At 41.0% G+C, this 27,187-nt stretch overlaps 2 protein-coding genes across 2 annotated transcripts; one reads left to right on the top strand and one right to left on the bottom strand.

Annotated features, from left to right (window-relative positions):
• Positions 1-5,586: 5,586 nt before the first annotated feature.
• rpl30 (ribosomal protein L30) lies at positions 5,587-8,693 on the top strand. The gene is made up of 5 exons (XM_010730458.3): positions 5,587-5,685; positions 5,798-5,846; positions 6,271-6,416; positions 7,593-7,723; positions 8,593-8,693. The coding sequence occupies exons 2-5, from the start codon at positions 5,826-5,828 to the stop codon at positions 8,643-8,645; spliced, it is 351 nt and encodes a 116-aa protein (XP_010728760.1). The 5' UTR covers positions 5,587-5,685; positions 5,798-5,825; the 3' UTR covers positions 8,646-8,693.
• Positions 8,694-13,168: 4,475 nt separating this feature from the next.
• laptm4b (lysosomal protein transmembrane 4 beta) lies at positions 13,169-24,681 on the bottom strand. Its single transcript, XM_010730459.3, has 7 exons — positions 24,411-24,681; positions 23,176-23,293; positions 21,624-21,697; positions 21,410-21,532; positions 21,037-21,135; positions 19,173-19,268; positions 13,169-15,404 (listed from the first exon to the last, which is right to left on the bottom strand). Exons 1-7 carry the CDS (start codon positions 24,501-24,503, stop codon positions 15,330-15,332), a joined length of 678 nt encoding a protein of 225 aa, XP_010728761.1. The 5' UTR covers positions 24,504-24,681; the 3' UTR covers positions 13,169-15,329.
• Between the last annotated feature and the right edge of the window lie 2,506 nt (positions 24,682-27,187).

Genomic DNA, 27,187 nt, shown 5'->3' with positions numbered 1-27,187 from the left:
GCAAAGCGCACACTATATGTTATCCACCGCGCTTATTCTTATTGAGTGTGCCTGAAGGAGCACACTCTTTAAAACCTCTCGGGCTTATTGAGTGTGCGTGCAAAGCGCACACTATATGTTATCCACCGCGCTTATTCTTATTATTGAGTGTGCCTGAAAGCGCACACTATATGTTATCCACCGCGCTTATTGAGTGTGCGTGCAAAGCGCACACTATATGTTATCCACCGCGCTTATTCTTATTATTATTATACTTATTATTGAGTGTGCGTGCAAAGCGCACACTATATGTTATCCACCGCGCTTATTGAGTGTGCCTGAAAGAGCACACTCTTTAAAACCTCTCGGGCTTATTCTTATTATTATTCGTCTTCCGTTTCTTCCGTGTTTTTTTCGGTTCGCTTCTCCTCCCAGAGTTTTTGTCGCACGTACACAAAACGGGTATCAAAACGACCGGCTCGGCCGGGAATCGATGGCTATGCTTTTCTAAGAGTTTCGGCAAACGGTTTTGCCAAAAATCCAGAAAAACGAAGCCAAAAAATGAATGGGTGTGTATTGCGAGAACCTCCAGACTAGATGGCGTGATGTCATCTCTAGAGTGGAGAGGGGAGAGAACATCAGTGAAAAAAAAAGGATTTACTACCCGTGGCTCAAATGCCCACTACAGACAGTTTTCTACATAGAAACGTAGCAAAATTTGTTGTATCACTACATTCGCTGAAAGCTGTCCATATAGTTTTGGCTCCATAGGGCTGTATGATCGACTACTCCCGCCAACAGCCTCAAGACTCCAATGTTAAAAAGGAGCGAAATTTTCTGGAGAAAGGCAGAAGTAACGTTCTCTCTCTTGCTCCTGAGGGCACATTTCTTCATTTATCGACACAAAACGAATATGTAAAACGATCAGGAAGGTCCTATCGTGCCTCAGGTTAAGCGCCGGTTCAATGATGGAATTACGGTTTGGCCAAAAGTCCTTCCTTTTCGAGAGGAGTTCTCAGCATTCTCTCAGTCTCTAACGGACATTCTAACAGGTGCAGATCAGCTGCTGCTGATTAGGTCCTGGTTGCTTGGCAACCTCAGCCTGCGTGAAGGAGAAGAGGGGGGAGGGGCCACAGAAGCCGAGCGGCAGCCATTTTAGTAGTTCTTGGCACTTAATTTGAACTTGTCTGTCAAAATGGCAGACAGAGACAGCAGAGCAGCTAGCTCGTTAACATGTTAATGATAATTACCATTAGCCACTAGGAATAAATACATGCTAATTAACATGGTAATGCCAACATGGTAATGTTAATGCTAGTGCATCAGCTTAACATGCAATGTAACATGCTAAATGTTACATGCTAATGCTAACATCTAAGTTTAACATGCTAATGCTAACATAACAATGCTAACATGTTAATGTTAACTGTTAGCCCATCAGCGTTAACATGCTAAACGCTAACATGCTAATGCTAACATGCTAAGTTAACATGCTAATTTTAATGTTAGCCCACAGCGCTAAACATGCTAATGCGAACATGCTAATGTTAACATGCTAATGTTAACATGCTAATGTTAACTGCTAGCCCATCAGCGTTAACATGCTAATGTTAACATGTTAATGTTATCATGCTAATGTTAATTGTTAGCGCATCACCGTTAAAATGCTAATGCTAACATGCTAATGTTAACATGTTAATGCTAACATAGTAATCATAACATGGTAATGCCAACATGTTAATGTTAACATGGCTAAAGCGAACATCCCAATGCGTAACATGCTAAGTGTTAACTGTTAGCACATCAGCGCTAACATGCTTAATGCTAACATGCTAATGTTAACTGCTAGTGCATCAGCGCTAACATGCTAATGGTAAAATGCCAATGGTAACTGCTAGCCCATCAGTGTTAACAGCTAATGGTAACAGCTAAGCTAACATGCTAATGTTAACTGTTAGCCTATCAGCACATCAGCCTAACATGCTAATGTTACCATGCTAATGTTAACTGTTAGCCCATCAGCGCTAACATGCTAATGCTAAAATGCGAATACTAACATGCTAATATTAACATGCTAATGTTAACATGCTAATGTTAACTGCTAGCCCATCAGCGTTAACATGTTAATGTTAACATGCTAATGCTAACATGTTAATGCTAACATGTTAATGCTAAATGCTAATGTAACATGTTAATGCTACATGCTAATGTTAACTGCTAGCCCATCAGTGTTAACATGCTATACTAACATGCTAATGCAACATGCTAATGTTAACTGCTAGTCCACATTGTAACATGCTAATGCTAAATGCTAATGCTAATTCTAGCACGTAAGCGCTAGCTGCTCCTGTGTCAAAATAAACAGTTAAAAATGACGTTTGAGGGGTGCTTTTTGAATACAGACCCCCAGCAACAGCCCACTCGCACCTCAAAATTTCTTTTCTAGTACTAAATTTGCTGAGCAGTGTCGACGGGGCCAGAGTCAGGCACACTCAAAATTTCTTTAGAAATTTTTCTAGTTATTCCTGAAGCATTTTATTCTCTCGTTATTATCCTTCATTTTTTCCTCGTTTCTTCCGTGTTTATTTTGGCTCGCTACTCCTCCCAGAGTTTTTGTCGCACATACACAAAACGGGTATCAAAACGAGCGGCTCGGCCGGGAATCGTGTGCTATGTCTTTTCTAAGAGTTTCGGCAAACGGTTTTGCCAAAAATCCAGAAAAACGAAGCCAAAAAATGAATGGGTGTGTATTGCGAGAACTTTCCAGACCTAGAGTGCGTGATGTCATCGCTAGAGGGGAGAGGGGAGAGAACAATCAGTGAAAAAATAAAACGGATTTCACTACCCTGGCCTCAAATGCCCAGCTACAGACATGATTATCCCCTTAAAATGTAGGAAAATTCGAGGTGATCGCAGTGATAACACTGTTGAAGCGTCCCTATATAGTTTTGGCTCCATACAGGCTGATTGATCGACTACTCCCGCCAACAGCCTCATATACTCCCATGTTATTTTGAGCCGAGAATTTTCTAGAAGACGCAGGGAGCAATTGTGCTTTCTCTGAGTCCTACGGCCAAAGTTTATACAATTTTCGCAAGGAAGAAGGGAAAAAAGGGGGGGGGAAAGAGAAGGAAGGAGGGGAAAAGAGGAGAAGAAAGAAGAAAGAGGGGAGAAGGGGGAAAAAGGGGAAGGAGAAGAGGAGGGGAAAAAGGGGAAGAAAGAGAGGGGAGGAAGAGGGAGGGGGAAGGGGGAGGAAAAGAAGAGAGGGAAAGGAGGGGGAGGGGGAAAAAAAAAAGGGGAGGGAGGGGGAGGGAGGGGAGAGGGGGGGGAGGGAGAGGAAAGGAGGGGGGGGGGAGGGGAGGGGAAGGAAAAGGAGAGAAGAAGAGAAAGAGAGAGAGGAAGGGAGAAGAGGAGAGGGGGAAAAGAGTAGGGGGGGGGTGGGGAGGGGGAAGGGGGAGAGAAGAAGGAAGGAGGGGGGGGAAGGAAGGGGGAGAGGGGAGAAAAGAAGGAGTGGGGAGGAAAAAGAAAAGAAAAAAGAAGAGGAAAGGGAGGGAGGGAGAGGGGGGAGAGAAAAAGGGGGGGGGGAGAAAGGGGAAGAGGGAATAGGGGGGAGGGGGGAGGGGGGGGAGAAGGGAGGGGAACTGAAACTTGGCACAGACATTTTAACAAGACGAGCATTCTTCTGGTCATTTCAGATTTTGGTTTGAGGCATACCTTATAGGTTTTTTTTGGCCACCTTCGAGGGGGATCATTCAGACATATACTGTGCATCTCAGAGGGACAGAGGCTGCATGCAGCACCTGTGACTAATTACTCTGACCTGCAGCTCACCCTGGTTGCTTGGCAACATCAAGCATGCATCTCTCACAAACACAAACACATAGACAGACAGGCAGACACACACACACACACACACACACACACACACAAAGCACACATGTATTTAATTCCTAGGAGGAGAGGGGGGAGGGGCCAGCAGAACCTGAGCGGCGGCCATTTTAGTAGTTCTTGGCACTTAATTTGAACCTGTCTGTGTAAAATGGCAGACAGAGACAGCAGAGCGTTAGCGCAAGCTGTAAAGACATGCTATTTGCAAACATTTGCTAACATTAGCGACCAATGCTAAAATTTGTGCTAATTAACATTAGCCACTAGGAATTAAATACATCTTGATTACTAACATGTTAATGTTAACACGCTAATGCTAACTGCTAGCGCATCAGCGTTATCATGCTAATGCTAACATGTTAATGCTAATTAACATTAGCCACTCGGAATTAAACACATGCTAATGCTAACATATTAATGCTAACATGCTAATCATAAAATGCTAATCATAAAATGCTAATGTTAACATGCTAATGCTAACTGCTAGTGCATCACCGTTAACATGCTAATGCTAACATGCTAATGGTAACATGCTAATGCTAACACGTTAATGTTAACTGCTAGCGCATCACCGTTAACATGCTAATGCTAACATGCTAATGCTAACATGCTAATGCTAACATTCTAATGCTAACATGCTAATGCTAACATGCTAATGCTAACTGCTAGCGTATCAGTGTTAACATGCCAGCGTTAACATGCTAATGCTAACATGCTAATGCTAACATGCTAATGTTAACATGCTAACTGCTAATACTGAATTTGCTGAGCAGTGTCAGTAATAATGCATGGGGACGACGGGGCCAGAGTCAGGCACACTCAAAATTTCTTTAGAAATTTTTCTAGTATATAATAAAGATGTCTCCCACCGGATGCAGCAGACTATGTCGATCAGGTCTCCGCACTAGGTTTGGTATTGATATGGTGCTCCTCGGGGAGCCCGGGACCACCAGCTCGTCTAAGGAGGGGTGAATCGGCCCAGGTCGGTAACAGAGCAGGTCAAAGCCCCCATGCCGCTCAGTAGTGGGTTCGCGCCTGTGAATAGAAACCACTTGTGTTTATTTGTCCTACAGCGTCTCCACCTGGAGGAGAGGACCAAATTAACACCAGTCAGATGTGTAAAAATGAATGATGTCTCACTGTCACGCTGTTTTACTGGGACACATGAACACAACACAGCCAGTGTTCATGTTCCCAGTAATACCTGTGCTACGAAATGAAAAATGTTAATAAATGTACCCTCTGTCAGCAAACTATGACTGCTGTATTAATCACTGCACCCACCTCCATCTTCAGAAGAGAAAACAGCATCTGAAGTCTAGTCAAACAGCTGCAGCCTGAACCTCCACCTGTAGCTAAACAGCTAAAGAACTCTGCTCCATCTGCAGCCTCTATAAACCTAAACATGCTGCCAAAGAGTTACAGCCTTCTCCACCTGCAGACTAACATCTCCAGCCTTTGCTTTCATCCTGCGTCCGTTGCCTCCACGTGCAGTTTCTAGAAGATGCCTACACCCCAAGCCTATAGACTTGACTAAGGTTTAGTGTTGACTGGCACCCACATAGTTTGGCCCCCAAATAGCATCTTACATAGGGTCTCTAAATTTTGGCTGAATTATTAAAGTGGTAAAGAGCCGGCTCTTCTTGGTGAGCTAAATGAGTTAAATGATGTGACTCCCTAAAAAGAACCGAACTTCCCATTCATTAAAGCGTCCAGGAGTCTGCGCAGTACTCGTTTGCGCAGGCCCACCGACAGATAGCGGCGCGGTGCACGCTGGGACTTCCTTTCTCTCCGAGGCCATATTGGAGTTACCTCACAGTAAGAAGAGCTCCGAGTTTTTAAATAAAAAATACGACATTTCACCGTTTTAACGCGCTTTCTCTGTCCACACGTTAACGACAGTCTTCTTCTCCTCCCTTCTCGCCCGCAGGTTGGCCGGTACGGACTAAACCGCAGAAATGGTGGCCGCAAAGAAAACGGTGAGTGGCGTCGGCTCGGCCCGGGGCGCACGAGCTGCTGCTTCACGTGGAGACGTGTTTCTGTCACGGCCTGCTAGCTCGCGCTGTAGCTACGCGTGGCGGATTTATTAATCCCGCGCGACATGTGTAGTTTAACGTTGAATTATCTCGGCTGTGAATATTTAAATCGCATATGTGGACTGTCTGTCGGTTTATCACGGTCTGTCCGTCTGTTTGACGTAACACTAACAGCCCGGGCAGCGTAGCTAATGCTAACTGCAAAATGTTACTATCATGACAACAACTCGTACAAAACATACAGAATATGACGTGTGCCTTCTTGTTAATGCCTTAATATCCTCATTATAGACGAGCGGTGTGAGTTAACTGTGCAGCTTGTGTACCGTCACTAACTTGAGCTCTGTACGTGTGTGTGTGTGTTCAGAAAAAGTCCATGGAGTCCATCAACTCCCGGCTCCAGCTGGTGATGAAGAGTGGAAAGTACGTCCTGGGCTACAAACAGTCCCAGAAGATGATCCGTCAGGGCAAAGCCAAGCTGGTCATCCTGGCCAACAACTGCCCAGCTCTCAGGTACATGAGGATGATCAATAAATCGATACCTCTTCTATGAAATAAATTGTTAGAAGCAGGTAGTTACATTTTAGGTTTGTGTGCACAGCTACAACATGTGGACAAATGAGCATCAGCTATCAGTACAAGCAGGGGAGCCTCCAGGAATTTTGGGCCCCATGACAAAAAAAATCAAATTGGGCCCCCTCCGCGCAGCTGTTCACCACATCTCTAGGATCTAACTATCCCATCAAAAGCTTTACATAACTCTAATCAAAGGTGTGCAACTGTTTTGCATCTTGTAGTTCAATACTAGTACTAGCACAATATTTACTGCTGGTGATTTGTACATGCATGCAAGTCTGCATACAGTATGCAGTGCAGTTCACTATTTGATGTGAGATTAAAAGCCACCATAAAAATGTGCTAAAGGCCATTTTTATAAACGTAAAAACAAAATTAATTATATTTGATATGTATGTATATGTGTGTGTGTATGTATGTGTGTGTGTGTGTATGTATATGTGTGTGTGTATGTATATGTGTGTGTGTGTGTGTATGTGTGTATATATATATATATATATATATATAAATAAATAAATAAATTACATACAAATACATACATGCTCACTCACTCAATGATGATGGTTTAATCATTTCATATTGGTGTTTACCTATTTTTTGGGACCCCTGTCAGTCCTAACTTTCCCCCCAATACAGCGCCCCTGAGTACAAGTCATCAAACTATAATGGAAATTGTGCTCTGAGAAAAGTGGCTTTCAGTATTCTCGGAGGAAAAACACCAATTTTCTTTTCTACAAAGCGACTTACTTGCACACTACATTCACAATATAGCTTCCTAATGTGTTTAATGTGCGAGCTGTTGTTTGCATTACAACATCAGACATGTCAGACTTTGGTTAGGATCTCACAACCAGTATCTGCTTTTAAAAACTGACTTGACCTGCTGTGTTTCGCATGTCAGTGCGCTTTAGTGTAGATGTGATACACAACAGATCTAAAAAGCTGACTCATGATTTGCCTGGTTATACACGATTCATAGGAATTTTAATATTAATACAAATAACCTACAGTAACGCTAATTTCTGTTTATTGGCGTTTGAATGATTGGCTTACCATGACTTGGCACCTTTTTGTATGTGCTGCATTGACTCATGTTTTCTCTTCTCTGTCCAGGAAATCTGAGATTGAGTACTATGCCATGCTGGCCAAGACTGGTGTCCACCACTACAGTGGAAACAACATCGAGCTCGGCACAGCCTGCGGCAAATACTACAGGGTGTGCACACTGGCTATTATTGACCCTGGTGAGTACTTACCTCTTTCTACTCTCTACTGTCATTGATTCCCAAACTCTTCTTCTACAGTCACAGATAAAGCTCGTTCTCTGGCTAATCCACCATGCAGTGGACCAACATTAAACTATTTAATGGAGTAATGTGATGTCTGGCACAAGCTTGTGCTCAATACAGTCTGGTACCAAAATTAATGCAAGGATAATAGCCTGAGGGGAGCTGCTCCCAGTGAGCCTGTGCAGCAAAAAGCAGCAGCAAAGTTGTCAAGCACAACCTCAAATGAGCCTGTTCACCTAGATGAATGTTAGTAAGATAGTACTAACACACTGAAGACAGAGTGAAATGAGTTGTGCTCCTGTTTCCTGAACATATGTGTGATGAGTTGCTGGGACTAGTAACCAGACCTGTGCTTTAATACCACCTGAGATAATGTCCACACATCAGTATCACTACAGGAGAAATGTTCAACATAATAAAATTTAACGCTGTTATTCACACACCTGAAGCTCAACAAGTAAGACTGAAAAATGTCTCCATTCGCCTTTTATTGTTTGGAGTATTTGGGATCACTGTCAGACTTAAAACTTTATTAGTAGTACATATATTTTTCTCCTCCCACTTGGTTTTCTGTGCGAATTTATGCGCCTGTTGGACCTGCTCAAAGTGGTCCAGTTCAGGACTAGTGGTTCGCTATATGAAAGCCATTCGGGGTGCTTTGTTGAACAGCCAGTGTTTTCTGGCCAGTTCATGAACACTTCGTTGGTAACATTTATACAGTCAGCTTTTATGTGTTCTGTGGGAGGTATTCTAGTAGCAGTAGATATAATTGTCTTAGTATTGTTTGTAGCATTAACTGACTTTTTGTTGTTCATTCTCTTCAGGCGATTCTGACATCATCAGGAGCATGCCAGACCAGCAGCAGCCACCTCAGTAGAGCTGTTCCCCCACCCCGTTGTTATAAATAAAATCGGTGTCAACAGAACATGTTGCTGTCTTTATTTTGTTACGTTTTTGCTCCATATGGCCTGCCTGTTGTTCATGCATGTGTCCACCAGAGAGCAGCAGCAGGCTCTGGTTTTCAGATGAGCTTTCTCCCATTAACATTTTCATGCTGTGTTTGAGGGATTTCCTCCTGTCTCTGCAGAGCTGTTTGCAATATGAGACTGGCACAGAAATTAATGGTGAAGAATCAGTTCTTTCTTTAGAGACTTGTGTAACAAAGCACGACATCTGTTCTTTGTAAATGAAGATCCAATCAACTGACTGCTCATCGCCGTGTTAAAGTTACGCAACTGCTGATCTTCAGAAAATGTTTTTCTCACTTACATAAATCTCGAGGATGACTGTCGGCTGTATTAGCTACAGCCTGTTGACTGTAATCAAGTAAGGCTGCTCTCCTTTCAGGGGTATTAAGGGCTTTACAGGGTGATGTCATACTGTTTAGGGCCTCTGAATTGTGTGAGAATGTCCTGCTGCAGTCTGAAAGTCCAGTGTTCACTGGTTACAGTTGTCTCAGCCTCAAGTGTTATGACACGCAAAACCGGATGAGTTGACCTCTGCCACTGCCCCACTTGTTCAGCATCAGTTCATGTTGGACATGTGGTGGGTTTAAAGGCATGTTGCAGCTCCTGCTGGCCTAAGTGATGCATGTTACATACAGTACACTGTATGCCACTAGCTTGCTGAAGGGCAGGTTGGTAGTGTAAGCCGATAGTTTGAAAGCTTTTCATCTATAACTGCTGATGGACATCACACATGCTGACGTGGGTCTTTTTTGGGTCCTCAGCAGAAGCCAGCATTAGATTCAAGATTCAAGTTTTTATTTGTCACATGCCTAAAAGTACAGGTACAGTGGCAGTGAAATGAAGGTGACTGTCGCGACTGTGCAAAAAAACACTCAAAAGGATAAAAAGAAAATAAGATAGAAAAGAAGAATAAATAAAATGTAAGATAGAAATAGCAAAACTAGAAAAATAAATAAACTAGAAAAAAGATATACACCACTATGTTACTATATTTACAACTATGTACATGACCCGTATAATACAAATTAGCATTATATAAATATGTAAACAGAAAAATCTCACTATGAGAGAGCAGTGATGTGCAGATGAATTGGTGTGTGTGTAATGTAGGTGTAGTGTGGTGTAGTGCGGTCAGTTATGGGACTATGTTGTTATGCAGAGTTCAGGATCCGTGTGGCCTGGGGAAAGTGGTACTGAATAATGCCAGGTGAGCACTGCTTTTTATTTCCACTGAAATAACTGAGTGGTTGTTAGAATAATCTCCACTCATGTTCACTTAATCATTTCTGGAGCTTTTGACTTTATTAAGTAAAACTTTTAAGCCCAAATAAAAGCTGCTGAAAGAGTGGAGATTATTTAGTCAAATTCTGTTCCCAGGATCTAAAGTTAACTGTCAGCCAAAGTGACTCTCATTTTCCAAACCAAGTGAGATGAGCTTCCGTCATGTTAAAAAGGGCACATCCACATCATACGCTGAGGTTTAAAACTCTGGCTTTACAGGCAGGCCGGTGCATCCACCCAGAGAGACATATAAGCCATCCATCATCCATCGAGTGGTTTGACCTGGTTTTTCCACTCACAGTTTCCCTAAGCCGTTTTCATGATTCAGAATTAAATAGAATGAAATCATCCCAGAAGATCTGTTTCACGTGCAGCAGATGCCCCGCACTAAATGAGGACAATACTGAAAGAGAGGTTGCAGAAAAAAATCTAAACAATCTGCACCATAAATAGAACTTTTAGGAGCCTGTAAGGGGCCATGCAGCATCCTCCAGCACCTCACATGGACTGCTGTTAGGATGATTTCTTTATTGTTATCATATTTTAGCAGATCTCTAAATATTAAACTGGTTCCCTCTTAATTAATTTATCTCCAGTTGTGTAGAACAAAGCCATTTGAATAGAAATCAATCAAAAATCAAAGCAGCTGAATGTCAGGCCATGCTGGTCACCACTGGAACATCAGCTGGATGGTATATGACGACGATGATCAGTTACACCTCAGTGGACATTTACTGGACGCTGTGTGCTTCATGTTCTCACACAACTTTATTGATCATCTCTCATTGCCACTGGCCAATATCATGACAGGTAGGAGAGCACATGTGTTTCTGGGTAAAATGTCTCTAAAGGGCACAGAGTATGAATACAATCCAGGTCACACAAAGTATGCTGATGGATTTTACTAAACCACTCTTCTACAAATATCTCCCTCTTTTTGAAGCTGAGGTCATGTGCGATCCCCTATCTGCATCTAACAAGCAAGGAAGAGATGGAATGTGACCCACTTGTTTGCTTTTTCCCCTCCTGGCCTGTCCCAGTGGTAGAAAGTAGGTGAGCTTGTCTGTCTGCTAGCCTACTGCCAGGCCCAAGGTAATGCCAGCATCCATTTTGAGGCGGGCGGGTAAATCCTTGCTGAGCTGCCAGCTGATTCATCCCCACTGAGGGACACTGAATCAGAGCGAGCTGGAGGCATGTTATTCTGAATGCTCATATTCTGGAAACTTTCATTTCAGAGCAATCTGCTCGGACTTGGTCATGAATTAGTGTCTGGTTGTATGTGCATAGAAAAGGACTGTGTACTACTTACAAGTTCTTCTGCATAACAGACAATATGATGAATGCAATGACTATATTACATCACAGACACCCCCAGCATTACAGGCCAGATGCTGATTTAAAGTGAATTTCTTGGCATTAAATCAACCCAGTCAGCCCTCAGTGAGCCGCTGTGCTCAGTTTCAGCCTATGATGCATTAATTTTTTTTTGTTTTTTTGTTGAGTGGTGTTTCCCAAGATGCCAACACCCCTATCACAAGACACAGACACCATGTAATTTGAATAAGATGAGCATGTCAGCTTCAGTCAGCTCTAATAACCACATACTGGACAAATTGAAATCCCAGTTTAGATTTTGACATACTCACACTGAAATGAAGTTCCTTTTTTTTTTCACAGAACACATTCTGATATTTGAAAACTAAATGTTATGTTGTGTGTAATGTTATGTAATGATAAATATAAAAACAAATAATAATAATAAAAAAAGAACAATGGCTAAACTCCATTTAGCTGCTTCAGTTGTAGGGTCCTTGTATTGTTCATGCTGGAGCCATCATTAATGCTATGAGTAGCATCTGTGTCAAAATGAGTGCCTCTTATTTTGGATGTAGAACTAGTATAGACCTTTTTCACAACAGCCATTCTGATATGAAATAGTAGGGTCAGCGCAGGTGTTACAATATAGGTGACACTATTATATTATACTATTATATTATTATTATATTAAGGCTCTGCTCCGTTCAAAATGGCACAAAAGAGACACATGGCCATCTTTGAACGAGTATCACCCGTGCTCTCCTGCTCTGTCTACTCAAATATCGCTGTGAAAATGTTCCTTAGTGACATTTAGAGGTGATGGTATATTTACTTTTGGACATAGCAACAACAAGCTGCTGGCTCCAACCTCATATTCACCATACACAGACAATCTTCTCATTTGATTCTCAAGATGGCATACAAATATCTTAATAACATGAAATAGTAGGGACAATGCAGGCTTCCAACTATTACTGTTTCCAAAATGGCTGCTGTAAAAAGGTTTATTACTTGGAGTGTCGTTTAGCTCAGTTGGTAGAGCAGCCGCCCCATGTACAAAGGCTCAGTCCTTGCTGCGGCAGCCCAGGGTTCAAATCCAACCTGTGGTTCTTTCCTGCATGTCATTCCCTGTCTCTCTCTCTCTCCACTTCCTGTCACTCTTCAGCTGTCTCTATACAATAAAGTTAAAAAAAAAGGCTTATTACTTGTTAGAATATGAGCGAAGACTGAAACTGTGTAAAAGATAAAATGGCCTGTGCTGTTTGTTCTTTTTATATTTTCTTGCTTGTTTTTCTTTTAATTGCAATATCTCTGTTAAGATTTTGTATCTAATTTGCATGATCATTATTAGTTTGTTTATTTCTGTGTCATGGCAAACATTCGTACCATCTCAAATGATTATAAGGCACCACTATCAACAAAGATTAAAGAATATCCAGTATTACACATACAAGTTTATACTGTTCATACTATTTATATATCACACTATAGATAAATATCTTTTTATATTTGCCATATTGATACTTTTTATATTTGCTGTATTTGTTTTTAATCTCTTTAAACTTGTATTTTATATTTCAGGTTTATTGCTGTTTGCACCAGGTATATGAGGGAAATGTTATTTCAATTCTCTGTATGTAAGTCAGTATGTACTTCAGTATACTTTCTAATATTTATGTGATGTCTTATGAGTTAAATGTATAGTGGAAAACAGTTTATTCTGGTAAAGGGCTTCTTTCACATCTCTAGTAGTCACCTAATTTTTCTTTTTAAGATGATTGAAATCTCAAGTACAAATCAAAACATTAGACTCAATAAACAGCAGCAGACATTGGTTGATTTATCTTTTTATTATTCAGAATTTAAGACATGAGCTCATGCAGATCCAACAAGAGGATGTGTCTGAGTGGAAAGTGTCTTGAAGTGATTCTAATAAAACGAGCCACGAATCAGCCATCCGCTGGTCCGGATATGGCACAAGCCGAATCAGCTGAATTTGATGACATTAGAATCTGACATTGCACGATGCAAATAATGATGTTTACATTTTAGAAGCTTGTGTCATCCAGAAGAGGCTGTCTGCTCATATTTGAACCACTCAGCTACAGCATGACGCGGTAAAGACACGCAAACACGTCAGTCCTCAGTGAGCTCACGCTGAATTTAAAGTGCAATTTCATTTTCAGCTTTGTTGGATTTGCAAAAGCAGTGGTCATAATTCACAAAGGGACAATGATGAAGGGGCCAACAAATGGCTACATGGTCAACTACAGTATTAGTATCAAACGGAATACTACTTTCCAGATCTAACATTGTTGAATGCACTGTTGCATAGTCTGAATGACAAAATGTAACTCTGATTCAAAGTTTCATGATAGCAAATACTACTTAAAATTATTGGAAAAATGGGATTAGGTATATCTAATATTGTTTCATTATTATGTCTCAATTTATTGCCTAAAGAGGTCCGGGCAAAAGACAAGCATCTAGCTTCATACTGTATACTGATTTTGTGCTACTATACTAAGCTAAATCACAACTTTAAAATCCATTGTTAATTTCAAAAAGGTCACCAGCACAGGAAATATCTCAAAATGATATCACTGCTTGTGCAAAAGAAAAAAAGTACTACATATAAAGGACCTAGGAGTTACATCATAACACTCAGGCAAGCATGCACACACACACCCACGCGCTCACGCTCACACACACACACACAGACACACACACAGTCTCTGCATGTGCAGCAGCATGTCACGCCTCTTTATAGGAAAATGCCCTCAGTCCAGCTAAGTTAGCTCAACTAAAAAGATCAGATTATACACCATGATCCACGTAAAAAAAACCAAAAAAACAAAGACACAGACGATGCTGTTGCAGCTGCAACGTGACGGGAAAAACAAAGACGTCTTCACTGAAGCATTTTCACACACAAATGTTTACACATCTTAGATTTTAAAGTATGCGTGTCGCCTTTTTGGATGTGAATGTGTTGTGAGAGTGTGTGTGTAAAACACTGATGTTGGTGATAAGTGCTTCACTGGATGATTAGATTAATGCCAGTCTTCTTAAATTTTGAGTTCAGGAACAGACAGGAAGGCAAACTGGAATACTGTGATAGAAATCAACGGGCGAACACGTTTTTTTTTTTCCACTGGCAGTCAGTGGATTGGAGGTTTACAGACAGTGTGTTACCATGGATACAAAAGGAAGACGTAGTTGTTTAGTGGTCAAGGAACCTTTTTCAATACGATTTCCTGCAGGACGAGCTACACCGGAACACAGATGATATTTTATCACAACAGAACAGCCTTTCACTTTCACTCACTTCATTTGCTCTCACTTTTCACTCTTATACAAAAAGTCATACAAAAATACCTTGACATTACATTCAATGAAAGAATTTGTCAATTTTCTGAAAAAAAGTGCTCTTGCATAACTGATCATGTATGTCGCTTTTCTGTCTCATGCTATCTGTCGCTCTCTCTCTCTTCAGGTAGTTTGTTTCTAGACAAAGACCACACGGGAGATTCACAGTATTGGGGGTTAACAGTTGGTGGCCTGACCGGTGCACGTTTCACTCAAAGAAAAGTGCAAATTAAGTTGGGACAGCATGTTCAGGGTGTGCAAGAGTTTAGATGCTGCCAGGGGGACAGCAGCTGCCAAGACGGAGGGTTGTGGTGGTGGTCGGGAGAGGATGAAGTTGTCGTGATACTGTCCTTGGAGGAGGACAGAAGACACGAGGGGGGAGGAAAATACGTCACAACAACCAGAGGGTGGTGTATGGCGAGTGGGAAGCTGGGTTGGGAGGGGGTCAGCCTAATCTAATCTAAACTTGGCAGGAATCCAAGCTGAAACCAGCCTCTAACACATTGATTGGTCTTGCTTTTCAACATGTTGTGGCCAGCGTCGGGGTCCTATTGTTGGAGGGAGATATGGTAGGTGTTGGGGGTAGTTTGAGTAGGCGGTATATGATCCAGGACCGAGGACGCCTCTCATGCCTCCATATACTGGGGGGGGGCCTCCTTCGGTGGCATAGCGATGGCCTCCTCGTACGGTGGGAGCAGAACCTGAAAAAACCAAAAGGTGGTTCAGTGATTTGGTGGTGACAGTTTGTCTGTAATTAACCTTCTCGGAGCTTTCAGCTGCATCTCACAGCCTGAATCAATCGACAGACAGCTCACGTATCGTGATGTGATGACACCTAAATCTGCTCCATTTCCTGGAGAAGCCTGTGAGATGATGTGGAAAGCTAGATCAGATTATTTTCTCTTCCAAATGAAAAGTTGAATTCATAAGCAGAAAATGCACCAATAATGAATTTAAATTCACTCATGTGATATGTTATTAAACATGTTTTTCCTGGTATGACCAATGTCTGAGCAAACTGAGTCATTTTCTTGACTTCATATTGATGTACTTATACTACAGTTAGAATATGTTTCAGTTATTATTATTATTATTTTGTAACTGTCACTTGTGTCTTCAGAAGCTAGTTAAAAGCTATTTTAGTCATCCACTGCTGCTGCATTAATGTTATGGGACAAATATATCGGTGAGCTCATCACTGGTTGTTTTTTAGACTCATTTAATCGTCTGCCTCCGAAATGAGGTTGGTGGAAAACAGCTGTAGAGCCAGAATATTATCACATCTAACTGTGTGGTTTAGAAGTTTATTACGATGCTTTTAGTGAGTTTTACTTTGTCTCTCTCTGTCATTTAAATGACACGTGTTTTACATTTTTTAGGTCAACAAGGTATTTAAGCTTAGTTTGATAAAAGAGAGAAACTGTATCTTTCTGTTAATGATAAGAAAAATATGACTTGATATTTTGTGAGTTTATTTTGTAAAACGTTGTTTTCCGTTATCTAACAATACTCTGACATCCCTACTTTGTCTGTGGCTGTCAGCCTGTAAAAAATAAAAATAAAATAAAATAAAGTGGAAAAAATAAAGCTACTGTGACCGTTTTTCTGAAGGAAAATGTCACCCAGAGCCACAGTCTGACTTATTGATTTATTTTTAATAGTTTCTAGACAGCTATGGGACAGAGGAATAAGTCGCATCAGACTATATGTGATATAATATATAATTGTTGCATTCTTTCATTGAGCTGGGTTACAACATGTCAGTTTAAGACACTCAGATAGTTCATATAGAACATTAAATGATAAACAGAGTTATTTTAATCCCAGCCTTAGTAACTGTTGCAGATTTCTCTCCATAGCTGCAAAGAAAACATCCACACACACATCCACGTGTTTTAGAGGTTAGACTGCCTTCTCTCTTTAAATGGTGTTATAAAACCAGCCCTGCTGCTAATTCAGTCAGAGAGAGAGAGAGAGAGAGAGAATATGCTCTGAGGGGAGTGAATTGTGAAGCAGCCAGGGAGGCCCGGCGAACACATCACAGAGAGGATTTAAAATGAAGCGGACAAGCAGACAATTATGTAACATGTCCAGAAGAAGAGAGAAGGATAGAGAGAGATATACTGAGGGAGGAGGAGGAGGAAAAGAGAGAGAGAGACGACGACCCATGTGCATTTTAATGGCATTTATAGAAAAGCACAGCAGATAAGCAGCTGGGTACTTGATGTTCGAGGCAGTAAAAAGCCATTTAGACACACTGCCGGCTTTCTAATAGTAAAAATAGACGGAGCGCTCTTTTCATTCAGGAGAGAGGGGGAACGCAGCCATAAAAACATGTCGTCACTATTCAGACTTTTAACCTGCGTGAACCACGAGCCACGGATATGTGGCTCCATTTGAAAAGCATTCATCCTGATACCTCTCTAATTAAAATTCACACAGCCTGTGGCCTTCACATTGACCTAGTTGCCTCAGTTGTTTGGTTCGTTTTGTTTCGTATGTTCTCAGTTTCCTCATTCATCTGAATAAACATTTGATTTTCTATTAGTTGCTTAATGATGAGAGTCAGAACTTCATTTAGTTTGTATGATTTGTTTACAAAAGGACATTTTAAATATTTATAAAATAAGTTTATTTTTCATTATTTTCTAACTGCTAAGAATAAAAATAAGTCAATAAGGCAATATTCTACATTTCATTTATTATTGACAAATCCCAAAGAGATGACCAAAACTATTATTCCTCTGTCCCATAGCTGTCTAGAAACTATTAAAAATAAATCAATAAGTCAGACTGTGGCTCTGGGTGACATTTTCCTTCATGAACATGGTCACAGTAGCTTATTTTATTGTATTTTTGTAAAACATTTAATCAATTGGCTCCAGGCTGACAGTCATAAACAAAATAGGGAAGTCAGAGAGTATTGTGAGATGGACAAATATTGTTGTTTTGGGTGTTTTCATGGATTTTATTGGAAATATGTTCAGAATAATGCTATTTTTGTTCTTTGACTTATGTGCAGATTGATTTTTTTCTCGTTTTCTCTGGTCCATGCACATTTTGCCTTCATCATATCTGTTGGGGACAAAACTGACGGGCACATATCCAATATTTGCTGAAAGGCCATCTGATACACAATGTGATATCAGAGCATGCTGGATTATCTCCTGCATGCAGAGTCTGTTTTGTAAGGTGACAAACGTCAGCAGTGTGAACCATGGCCAAGACAACAACAAGGACAAAGTGACAAGTGCTACATATTGAGACAACGGCGGGTGTGAGACAGATTAATGTCTTATGTATCAGGGTGGAGGATTATTAGATAGAGAGACAAATGGAAACCGTGACTATGCTAAAGCCTCTTCAGAAATGCTGTGAGTCAACACTGAGGAGGACGAGGGGGTTTGACGACACCCAGCTCTGCACAGCCAGCCAATCACACCTCGGGAATGACCTACAGCACCTACTGTACTGCTGCCCACACCACACTCTGACTGTCAGACGATAAAGAGATAAACTGCACAGTGACAACACTGACAGTGTGGTCTGTCAGTTAGATTATGCCGTGAACTATTATTTTTCTATTTGAAATTTACGTTTTTATGCATTTAATCACCTTTAATTAGTATTAGAAAATCCTGTAAATTGCTAACAGCTGCTTTTTTCAGCCATTTCTAATTGAATTGAGGGTTGAAATACTACAGAGCATCTCCATCTGTACATGTGTGTAGGGACGGTGACATGGCCACTACTCTATTCATTCAAGTTACGATCATTTAAAAGCAGGACCTCATTAACCCAAACTCTCCTGAAATGATTATGTAACATGACTTCATGACCACAATATATAACAGAATTAAAATAAAGAATATGCATTTAAAAGCCAATAAAATATGAACGTGGGACTGTTTCCTCATTAATGAGGCGTCTATGATCGCAGAGATCAATCCGGTTTTTGAGATATTTAATCATTCCTGCATTACATGGATTCATTGATCTCAAGTCTGAGGTTGAGGTTAATGAGGTTTTTGCTGAACTTTGCATTTACTAGTTTTATCTGTTCATTTTCAGGCTCTAAGTTGCTGCTCTAAGCACAATTCAAGCTGTACATCACAAGTAATGGCTCTAATCCTTACCTTGTGCATTTAGAGGTATCAACTCACTGAACTGCTATAAGATAAAAGAGTAAATGTATTCTATGTTTTAGTATAACTCAATAAAACCTCACAATGTTGAGCCTAGCATGGGATACGCTGTAGTCACGTTAATGTGTTACGCATAGTGACTTTTCAAATCCTTTATCTTCACCTTATATAATGAAAGCCAAAACAAAAACTAATATATATGATATATATAAATATTATATATATAATAGACACTGAAAATCCTCCCCACTCAGATCATGAATCTATCAGGATTTTCAGTCTGCCCTTGAGGTGATGGACTACAGGGTGAATGTGAGGACTCACCGTGGTGTCATTGGTGGTGACATAAACCAGGACCTCAGTGGTGCCCCTGCCGCTCACGTATCTGTAGCAGTTCCACACACAGCCGATCAGGTAGGCCTGTCCCCGGGAGGTGAATACAAAGAACACACACAATGACCTTTAACAACATTGTCTCCACTCTCCGTTATTACTGATGCTCTTTGCTATGATCTTATCCATTTATAAAGATTAGGGATGATGACGGCAGAGACACTTCATATCACTACTTGATATAAGCTCAGGATACGTTACACGGCAACTCAAAGACAAGATATTTGAATGTGTGGACATTTTCCTCAACAATGTCTTCTTGGTCTTCCACCAACATTTTAGCCGACGCAACTCATCAGGCATTCCGACCCTCAGTAAGACCACGGTAGCACTAGGCTTTAGGTTTGTCTGACTTGGCAGAAGAACAGGAGGTTCATTGTGTTTATGTGTGAGTAGCTTGCTGAGTCGGTACCTTTGCCAGCAGTGAGCGCAACCGACCAACCAGGAAACCAGGCTGCCTGCAAGCCAGTCACTTTTACATCTGACCTCCTCTATGAGACTGACTCCAAACTGAGCTATGCACCACAGTATTGTACATTTAAAACGTGCTTGTAATAATGCAAATACAGCTAAGAAATAACCATTTAAAAACATTAAACAGTTATACAAAAATAGCTCATTTTGTTTTTGTCTTTTTTTAAAAGGAAATATCTAAATTTACCTTTAATTTTTTTTATGTCAAAATGCTGTTTTGTTTGTTGGGAATAACATTTTCAGTCTCTAGGTACACAGTACGCATTTCTACAAAGTCTGACTTTTACAATCTTTCCCATCTACTTTCTGGGTCTCTTTATTCATCTAACAATCTGTCCATCTACACCTCTCTTATCCTCCACATCCCTCTCTCTCTCTCTCTCGCTCTCCTCTCTCCAGACCTCCTTCTTCCTGCCCGTCTGCATTTGTCATTTATGCCAAGTGCAGTCAAGTGGAGGATGTTGGCTCCGGCAGAAACTTCAGCAGGTGCTGCCTCTGTGCTGAGAGTTGAAAGCGTCCTTGAGGTTTCAGATCTGGCTCTTTTCCAGGCAAATGACTCAACTATCGCCACTACAGTAACAAATATATTCTGCAAGTGCTGCCCATCAATAAAGATGGGCTTCTATTCATTTAGCTTTGCAAATTGTATGAGTATTTTTGTGTTTTGAGCAAGCACACATCTATATTTGACCTTAAATGATGAAATGAAAAGCAACAAAGCATATCAGGTCAACCATCTGTGCAACAACGCTGTTATAACCGTTTTCTCTCTCTCTAAGTCCAGCAGTGGATCTTCCAGTGGCTTCCTATCATACAACCCCGGCTCTGGCTTTGGATATCTGCCACGAACATTTCCAGACTGATCTTAGAGGAGAAACAACTTGATTTGATTGTACAGATGACTTCATGTCCCATCTCGTCCCAGACGCCCAGAGCATAGCTGCGCCTGGAGAATCATCCATGCATTAAGGGGGAATTAGCCTGACAGGAGTTGGTTTCCTGTTGTGCCTGACCCGCTGCTCTCTGACTGTGTGATAATCTCATGAAGAACACTGATGATGTTCACTCTGGCAGATTCATTATACACGCCATATGGTTCATACCGCATGAGATGTGCATAGTGTGACACTTAATAACCTTAATCATTACATTCATCATTGCGATATCTATAAAAAGGCAAATCCACAGGGAACAAAAGTTCAGTGAGCGTGTGTGATCTGTAGCAAAGTGTTGCATACATTCATTTTTCTATGGGTCAGTCCAGTTCAACGTCATTCAAATTAGGAGAATGTGCAGTGATGCTGAGCGTCTGTGGGCTTACCTTGAAGGAGAGGATGCATCCGATGAAAAGGAGGACTGCAAAAACTAGGCACATGTTGTTGGTGGACATGATGTCCTCTTTGTAAGGGAATGTCCCCGGCTGGAACGGAGGGAGTGGAAGGTAGGGCAGAAAGTGAGAAAGTGTCCTTTTACAAATCAGCATCTGACAAAACTTGACCTTTCAGTGCTAAACGACCAAGGAATCGAAAGTGGACACCCAATCTACATAACTAAGACCTGTGTTGTTCCCTAGGTGACCTGTTTTGACTGAATGCCTCTCTTTTAGCACAGTTACTCCACAGATAGAGTGCACAAAGTAAGTCTGCAAGCAGTCATTAAGGTGGCTGTTTTGGTTGGATGGAAACGGTTCTTACCAGCTGCTGGAGGTAGTCCTGCACCGTGTTGGGATAAACCACCACACTAATGGCTACCAGTGTATTAAGGGCAAAATCAAAGATTTGGTAGCAGAAGAATGGAATGATCCAAGCTGCATGTTGCTATGAGGGAGAGAGAAAGAGAAGAAACTCAGAAGGAACAATGACAGGTTAATGTCTGTGTGAATCTTATTTGTCTTGTTTGTTTATCTACCTTGTAAGCACCGTATGTTGCCATGCCACATATAAGAATCATGAGTAGGGATATTGCGGTGGCTATGCAGATGTCTGCGGAAAAGAAAACACACAGAATCGGAACAACGTGAGAACAGATTAACTGCGAAGAACAGCAGCATACACGGAATTTCGCCGGAACTCTTTAGTCCACTGACGTAATCCAGAAGTCTTAACACGGGCATGGATTTTACAAAACAAAGCATCTTAAGTAACCGCTTTATTTTTAGCACCCACTCAAAACACGACCACGACACAGGAAATTGTTATGGAAGGGGTGCTAAATTTGACTAAATGTTACTTTTAGTCCAATTTAACACCCCTCGCATGACAATCTCTCTCGCATTCAAATTAGAACTGTGAAAAATGACTGATGAGACACTTGTCAGTGTCGCTGTGGACCAGTGACTAACAGCGATCCACTGACATCCAGTTGATACATCATACCAGCACATGTGCTGTAAAAGGTAGCCCAGATCAGTGTGCCACATCAGCAGTTAAACAAAATAGAAAAAACGGATTGCAGATTGTGTATATCATGACCGATGGTGTGCCCTTACACTCAGCAGCAGTGATTAATGCACTACTGATACTGTGATAAGACTCAGGAAACGATGATACCCTCTCATCTTAATCCCTTGCCACACACACACACACACATGTTCACACATACTATATATAAACAATACATACATGCAAACAATGCGTGCATACATAAATGCCACCCCTCACCCCACAGGCACGTCCTCTACACATCTGAGTTTTCACTTCGTGATTACTCTGTGTACGATTCGAGTGACGTTGATGCCACTGACAGCTGCCTGTTACAAAACCATGACACCAGCTTGTCTCCATCTCCATCCTTTCCCCCAACCGTTTCGCAATCGTAGACCGACGCTGCACAAAGCTACAACGCTATGTGACGGGGAGTCAGTCAAGATGGCCGTCCTAATCCGATGGAGAATTAGAGCAGTCATTTTGTTTTTTGTTTTTTAATCAGAGTAGCCAGTGACAGAGTCTGTGGCGTTCCAGAGGCGACTGTGATGATGATGATGATATCTGCTGGAGGGGGGGTGGGAAGCACTGAAAACACACATGCGATCTGATTTGTTCTTTATGGAGTCGAGCCTACTCAGCTATGTCGGTGCTGAGAGCAGCATTCTGGCAAAAGAAGTGGTGCGCAGAAAGGAGAGGGGATTTTAGAGCTGCAGAAACACATGGAGCTTTACCAGAGCGGAGAGATACAGCCAAGTAATATTGTCACAGAGCCATGGAACCTCATATTGTCTGGGTATTTCATTATTTAAATATTCTGATGTTTTCTGCTAAACTCCAGCAAGAATTACGGGGGGAGACTCCCTGTAAAAGTGATAATTAATAATCTAATTGACTATGAGGCTGTGTTTTGTTTGGATCTTACGCTCACATCATCTTGAACGTGAACTATTTATGCAGACTGATAAGCAATAACTCACTGAAGACATCTAATCCGAGTCACATATGTAACAATGAGGTGGCTTATTCGCACTCACTTGCATCGTCCATGACGTCGATGTCGGTGCCCAGCTCAGAGCTGGTAAGGTGGTAGCGGTATTGAACTGGGTCATTGAGAGCCGACAACAAGATGAGTAGGACCACCGCATTGATGAGCTGTCAGGGAAATAAAGATCAATATTTAGAATAAATTCCACAGGACTCGTTTTGTTGTTTGTTCTTGGGTTAACCTTCAGAAAGATTGATCAGGTGGATCAGGGCTGGGTAAGGTAATTCAAATGCAAAACGAACTGTAGGTGAAGTAAAAGACTGCTTAAGTTATGACAATTTTCAATTGAAGATATGATACAGGTCAGCTGCTGAGGACATGAAATGTTGATCGGGGTCATAACTTGTTATTACTTATTTTTATTATTGTAACAAGATACCAGGAAATCTCTTTTAAATTGCTTAGTGTGGTCGACTTACAGTCTAAAATTCAAAGATATTTAATTAACAGTAATATAAAATGGAATAAAAGCATCGAATCCTCATATTTGCGGCGCTGGAAGTGACTGAAATGATGAGCTGATGATCAAATATTTACAGCACAGCATGTGTCCAAGCAGCACGATTAGAAAAATGACCTTATGAGTCCTTTATGTCTGTTTTCAGCTTATGGAAAAACACATTATGGAGGCAACAGTCCACTTCTCCTGGCGTGGGCTCGTTTTGACGACTTGATTAGTAGTGGGGTCAAACATAGACGAGGACTAACACTTAGTAAAGGTCAGGGATTTAGCAGGCTTACTGAACTATGTTTAAAACTTTAAGGTTATCCCCTGGGTTAGAAAAAAACAAAAATAAAACAGAAGCAAACTCTATATTTAACCGGTACAAATGTAGGACAAATCAGACGGGATGTGCCGGTGAGGTTATCAATCCAACACAACAATAAAGTGTACCGTTAGCTTTAAAACGAATATTTACATATGTGCTTATTTTGATAAAAGTGCGTGTACACAGCTGAATAAGACGTTTCACATTGAAATGGTGGACATTCATTAGCTGACATTACAGTTTAAATGTGTTACACTGTCGTATAAACCGAGGACGTCCTCAAAATGGCAAATAAAATAAAAAAAACAGTCCCGAAAAACAAACAGCAGACGCTAGCTAACTTAGCTTTGTCCCCAACAACTCAGCGGCTTGTTATTTATCACCTGATGTCCAACATATTTCAGAAGATTTGTGGACATGTTCGGTCTCATGCCGATTGAAAAACAGGACTTACCATATACCATATTCCCAGAATAATGGTGCCTGTCCGTACATGGCAGCAAAGACAGCAGCTCGTCGAGTACCACCGGTCCCACGGCGAAATCATTATTAATTTATTCTGCTATGTATGTCAAGCTATTTCATGAATGCTGTCTAAAATTAATTATTCAAGACAATTATGTCTTTTTAAAAAAAAGATGAATAGTTTGCCTCCCTGGCTCTAGGACCGCCACATCCAGCGTATGTTGGAGACGATGTTGTGGACTCCTGGCAAACCCGGAGCCGTTAATCTGGCTCATCCCGGAGTCACGTGACCAGGGCTGGATTTTGACCAAGATCCGAGGGATGGGATGGATGCAGAAAGATTTATAATCATTAATCACACAAAACATCTCAGAGCCGGACTACCAGTGTCAGGATCATTAAAAATCTTTGATACGTTTGAATTCATTCAAGTGTATTTCACTGACCCCAGACTGCTCACAGCTCGAAATGGATAAACCATATTTATTATTTGTGGAAGACCTGTCTTTGTCCAGAGCAGTGGTTCTCAGGGACACATCCAGGACATGCCAAGATAAAACTCAGCATACAGTCCCTGAACACACCTCCCCACATATCTCCTACCCTATTTTGTAGTTTTCTAATGTTTTATGAACGTGCTGGTGGGTGATGTGATTTGTGTCATGTCTAAATGTGAGTACATTCATATATTTGAAGCATTCAATAAAAAAAAAGATATTGAATACCTCTCAGGGTTTTTAAAACTCTAAAAGGATAAAATTAGAAGCAGTTTAATTGGTTTACAAGTTTGTGCAGTTTGAGCCTGAAGAAGTTTGTTTGTAGCCTTGAACATGTCCTGAAAACTTCACCTTTCATTTATTAGGTTACGCTCAAGCGCGTGTTAAAGTCACATGACCCTATGAGCCTTAAACACAACACTTAACAAGTTAAGGACTATTTTACCTGCAGGGCAGGGCTGGAGTACAGAGCTTACAACTTTCTTAGGGGGCCCAAAAGCTCCAGCTTCACACTGTGGCCCTGCCCTTCTCTGTGTGTCCACCTGTGTTAGTACAGCTTTGACAAGTCATAATGTTTGTAATTATTTTGTTTGGGAATATGGACTATATAAATAGGTGCTGCTTTTACTTGATCTTGAGATGTTTTATATCAAAATCTAGTTTTATGATGTGCATTATATTGTGATTACAACATGCATAATCAAAGAGTTTCTAGATCTACTCATTATGCTGCAGGGTCCCCTAACAGGTTAATCTGGCTGTGCTCCAATGCAGCTTGTTCTGAACCCTTTTCATGAAGCAAGGGACATCCTGTTAAATTTAGGAAGTTGGCCAATTAGTATCAAGTCTATTCTTGACACCTCAGGAGATGATGTCACCACCATAGAAGAACAATCTCAAATTGAATGAAATGACTAAAGATGCATGTATTTAATTGCAATGTTAGTCTTGTTAGTCTGTCAGTTTGTCCCTCTCTCTGTGGAAAGATCCTGGATCAGGCCTGACAGATGGGCCAGTGACCACAGCTCTAAGCCCTTGTGGGTGGATCGCATCATCGTCACATTAGGGGATTTTCCTCTCCTGCTATGACTTAATTCTGACCGGACTGCCACCTCTTAAATGCTGAAATGCAGTTTTGAAAGATTTCTGCCACATTCATATAAAGTGTTGAAACAGAAGTATTCGTGTATGTGCAGAGAGAACTCTGACATAATGACTGGAAATATAAAGCCTTATAATGATTTTTCCTCAGACCTGCTGGGGAACAATACAGTCCCAAAGTCAGTGTTTGTCTGAATTCATTAGTTGTTTTTGGTCGAATAATGTGGCCACACTCTACTGACTTGTTTTAGGATAGCACTATGTGAAGCCACTGGGTTCCAGACACAGGGACTTTTAGATGGATCTTTTTTTAAATCAGCATTAGCGAGTGATTTTCATAGCAGGGCTTTGAGCGTCTGCAGTCCCATCCATTAGAGAGTGACCTTCACTATTAATATATCTGCCTTTTATACACACAAACAAGAAAAATAAGTACAACAATCCTCTGGCAGGGATGAATGGAAAAAAAACGTGATATCCCTGTGAAGTAGACGTGAGTTGACACAGAGATTAAAATCTGGTAAATCCTAAATAAAGGAGAGATAAATGATGAAGAGACTGATGAGATGAAGGAGGTCAGGAGAGTGCTGCCCCAGCAGTTTGGCCTCAGGACTGTCACTGCAGGCAGAGCCTATCACAGGCCTGGCTGCTGACACAGAATTGCACCATGGCATATAGTGAAACCTTATTGTATTAATCATAGATTTAGGATTAGTTTGACAGAAAACATCAGAGCAAGAAGCCAATAGACAGAGAGAAGGCACAATATACGAGGACTATTGCTTGTGTGGAATTGCTGTAAAAATATGCCTCTAATTTATATTTTAAGGTTACTCTAGCATGAAAACATAAATAAAAGTGGTAAAAACATCAGTTCTTATTTGGGATAAAAACTGATTTCATTGCATATAGCTTACCTGAGGAGGTCTGGTTATTTAGTTGCTTTATTATTTATTTATTATTTAGTTAGTTAGCATGTCAGTACAGAATAAGTTCTAATTTTAGTTTTTTAGTCTTTATTCTAGTTTTTAAGTAACTAGTAATCTATTCACTTCTACTACTAAAGGTCCAATGTGTAGGATTTAATATTATCTAGCAGTTAGGTTGCAGATTGCAACCAAGTGAATGTCCCTCGCCTCACTGTTCCCTTCCAGCTGTATAGGAGGTC

Source organism: Larimichthys crocea, chromosome XIII (genome assembly GCF_000972845.2).
Source record: "Larimichthys crocea isolate SSNF chromosome XIII, L_crocea_2.0, whole genome shotgun sequence".
NCBI classification, from domain to species: Eukaryota; Metazoa; Chordata; class Actinopteri; family Sciaenidae; genus Larimichthys; species Larimichthys crocea.
Note: the sequence above shows the minus strand (reverse complement) of the source record. Positions and strands in the feature narration are given on the sequence as shown.

What these genes read in the sequence shown, in the direction of transcription:
- laptm4b (XM_010730459.3), bottom strand. Translation starts at nt 24,503, where the DNA reads ATGATTTCGCCGTGGGACCGGTGGTACTCGACGAGCTGCTGTCTTTGC. An exon ending in TTCTGGGAATATGGTATATG is followed by an intron (nt 23,294 to 24,410) that starts GTAAGTCCTGTT and finishes TTTCCCTGACAG; the next exon opens with CTCATCAATGCGGTGGTCCT. An exon ending in GATGCATCCTCTCCTTCAAG is followed by an intron (nt 19,269 to 21,036) that starts GTAAGCCCACAG and finishes TCCCGGGGACAG; the next exon opens with GCCTACCTGATCGGCTGTGT.
- rpl30 (XM_010730458.3), top strand. Translation starts at nt 5,826, where the DNA reads ATGGTGGCCGCAAAGAAAACG. An exon ending in TGGTGGCCGCAAAGAAAACG is followed by an intron (nt 5,847 to 6,270) that starts GTGAGTGGCGTC and finishes GTGTGTGTTCAG; the next exon opens with AAAAAGTCCATGGAGTCCAT. An exon ending in ACTGGCTATTATTGACCCTG is followed by an intron (nt 7,724 to 8,592) that starts GTGAGTACTTAC and finishes CATTCTCTTCAG; the next exon opens with GCGATTCTGACATCATCAGG.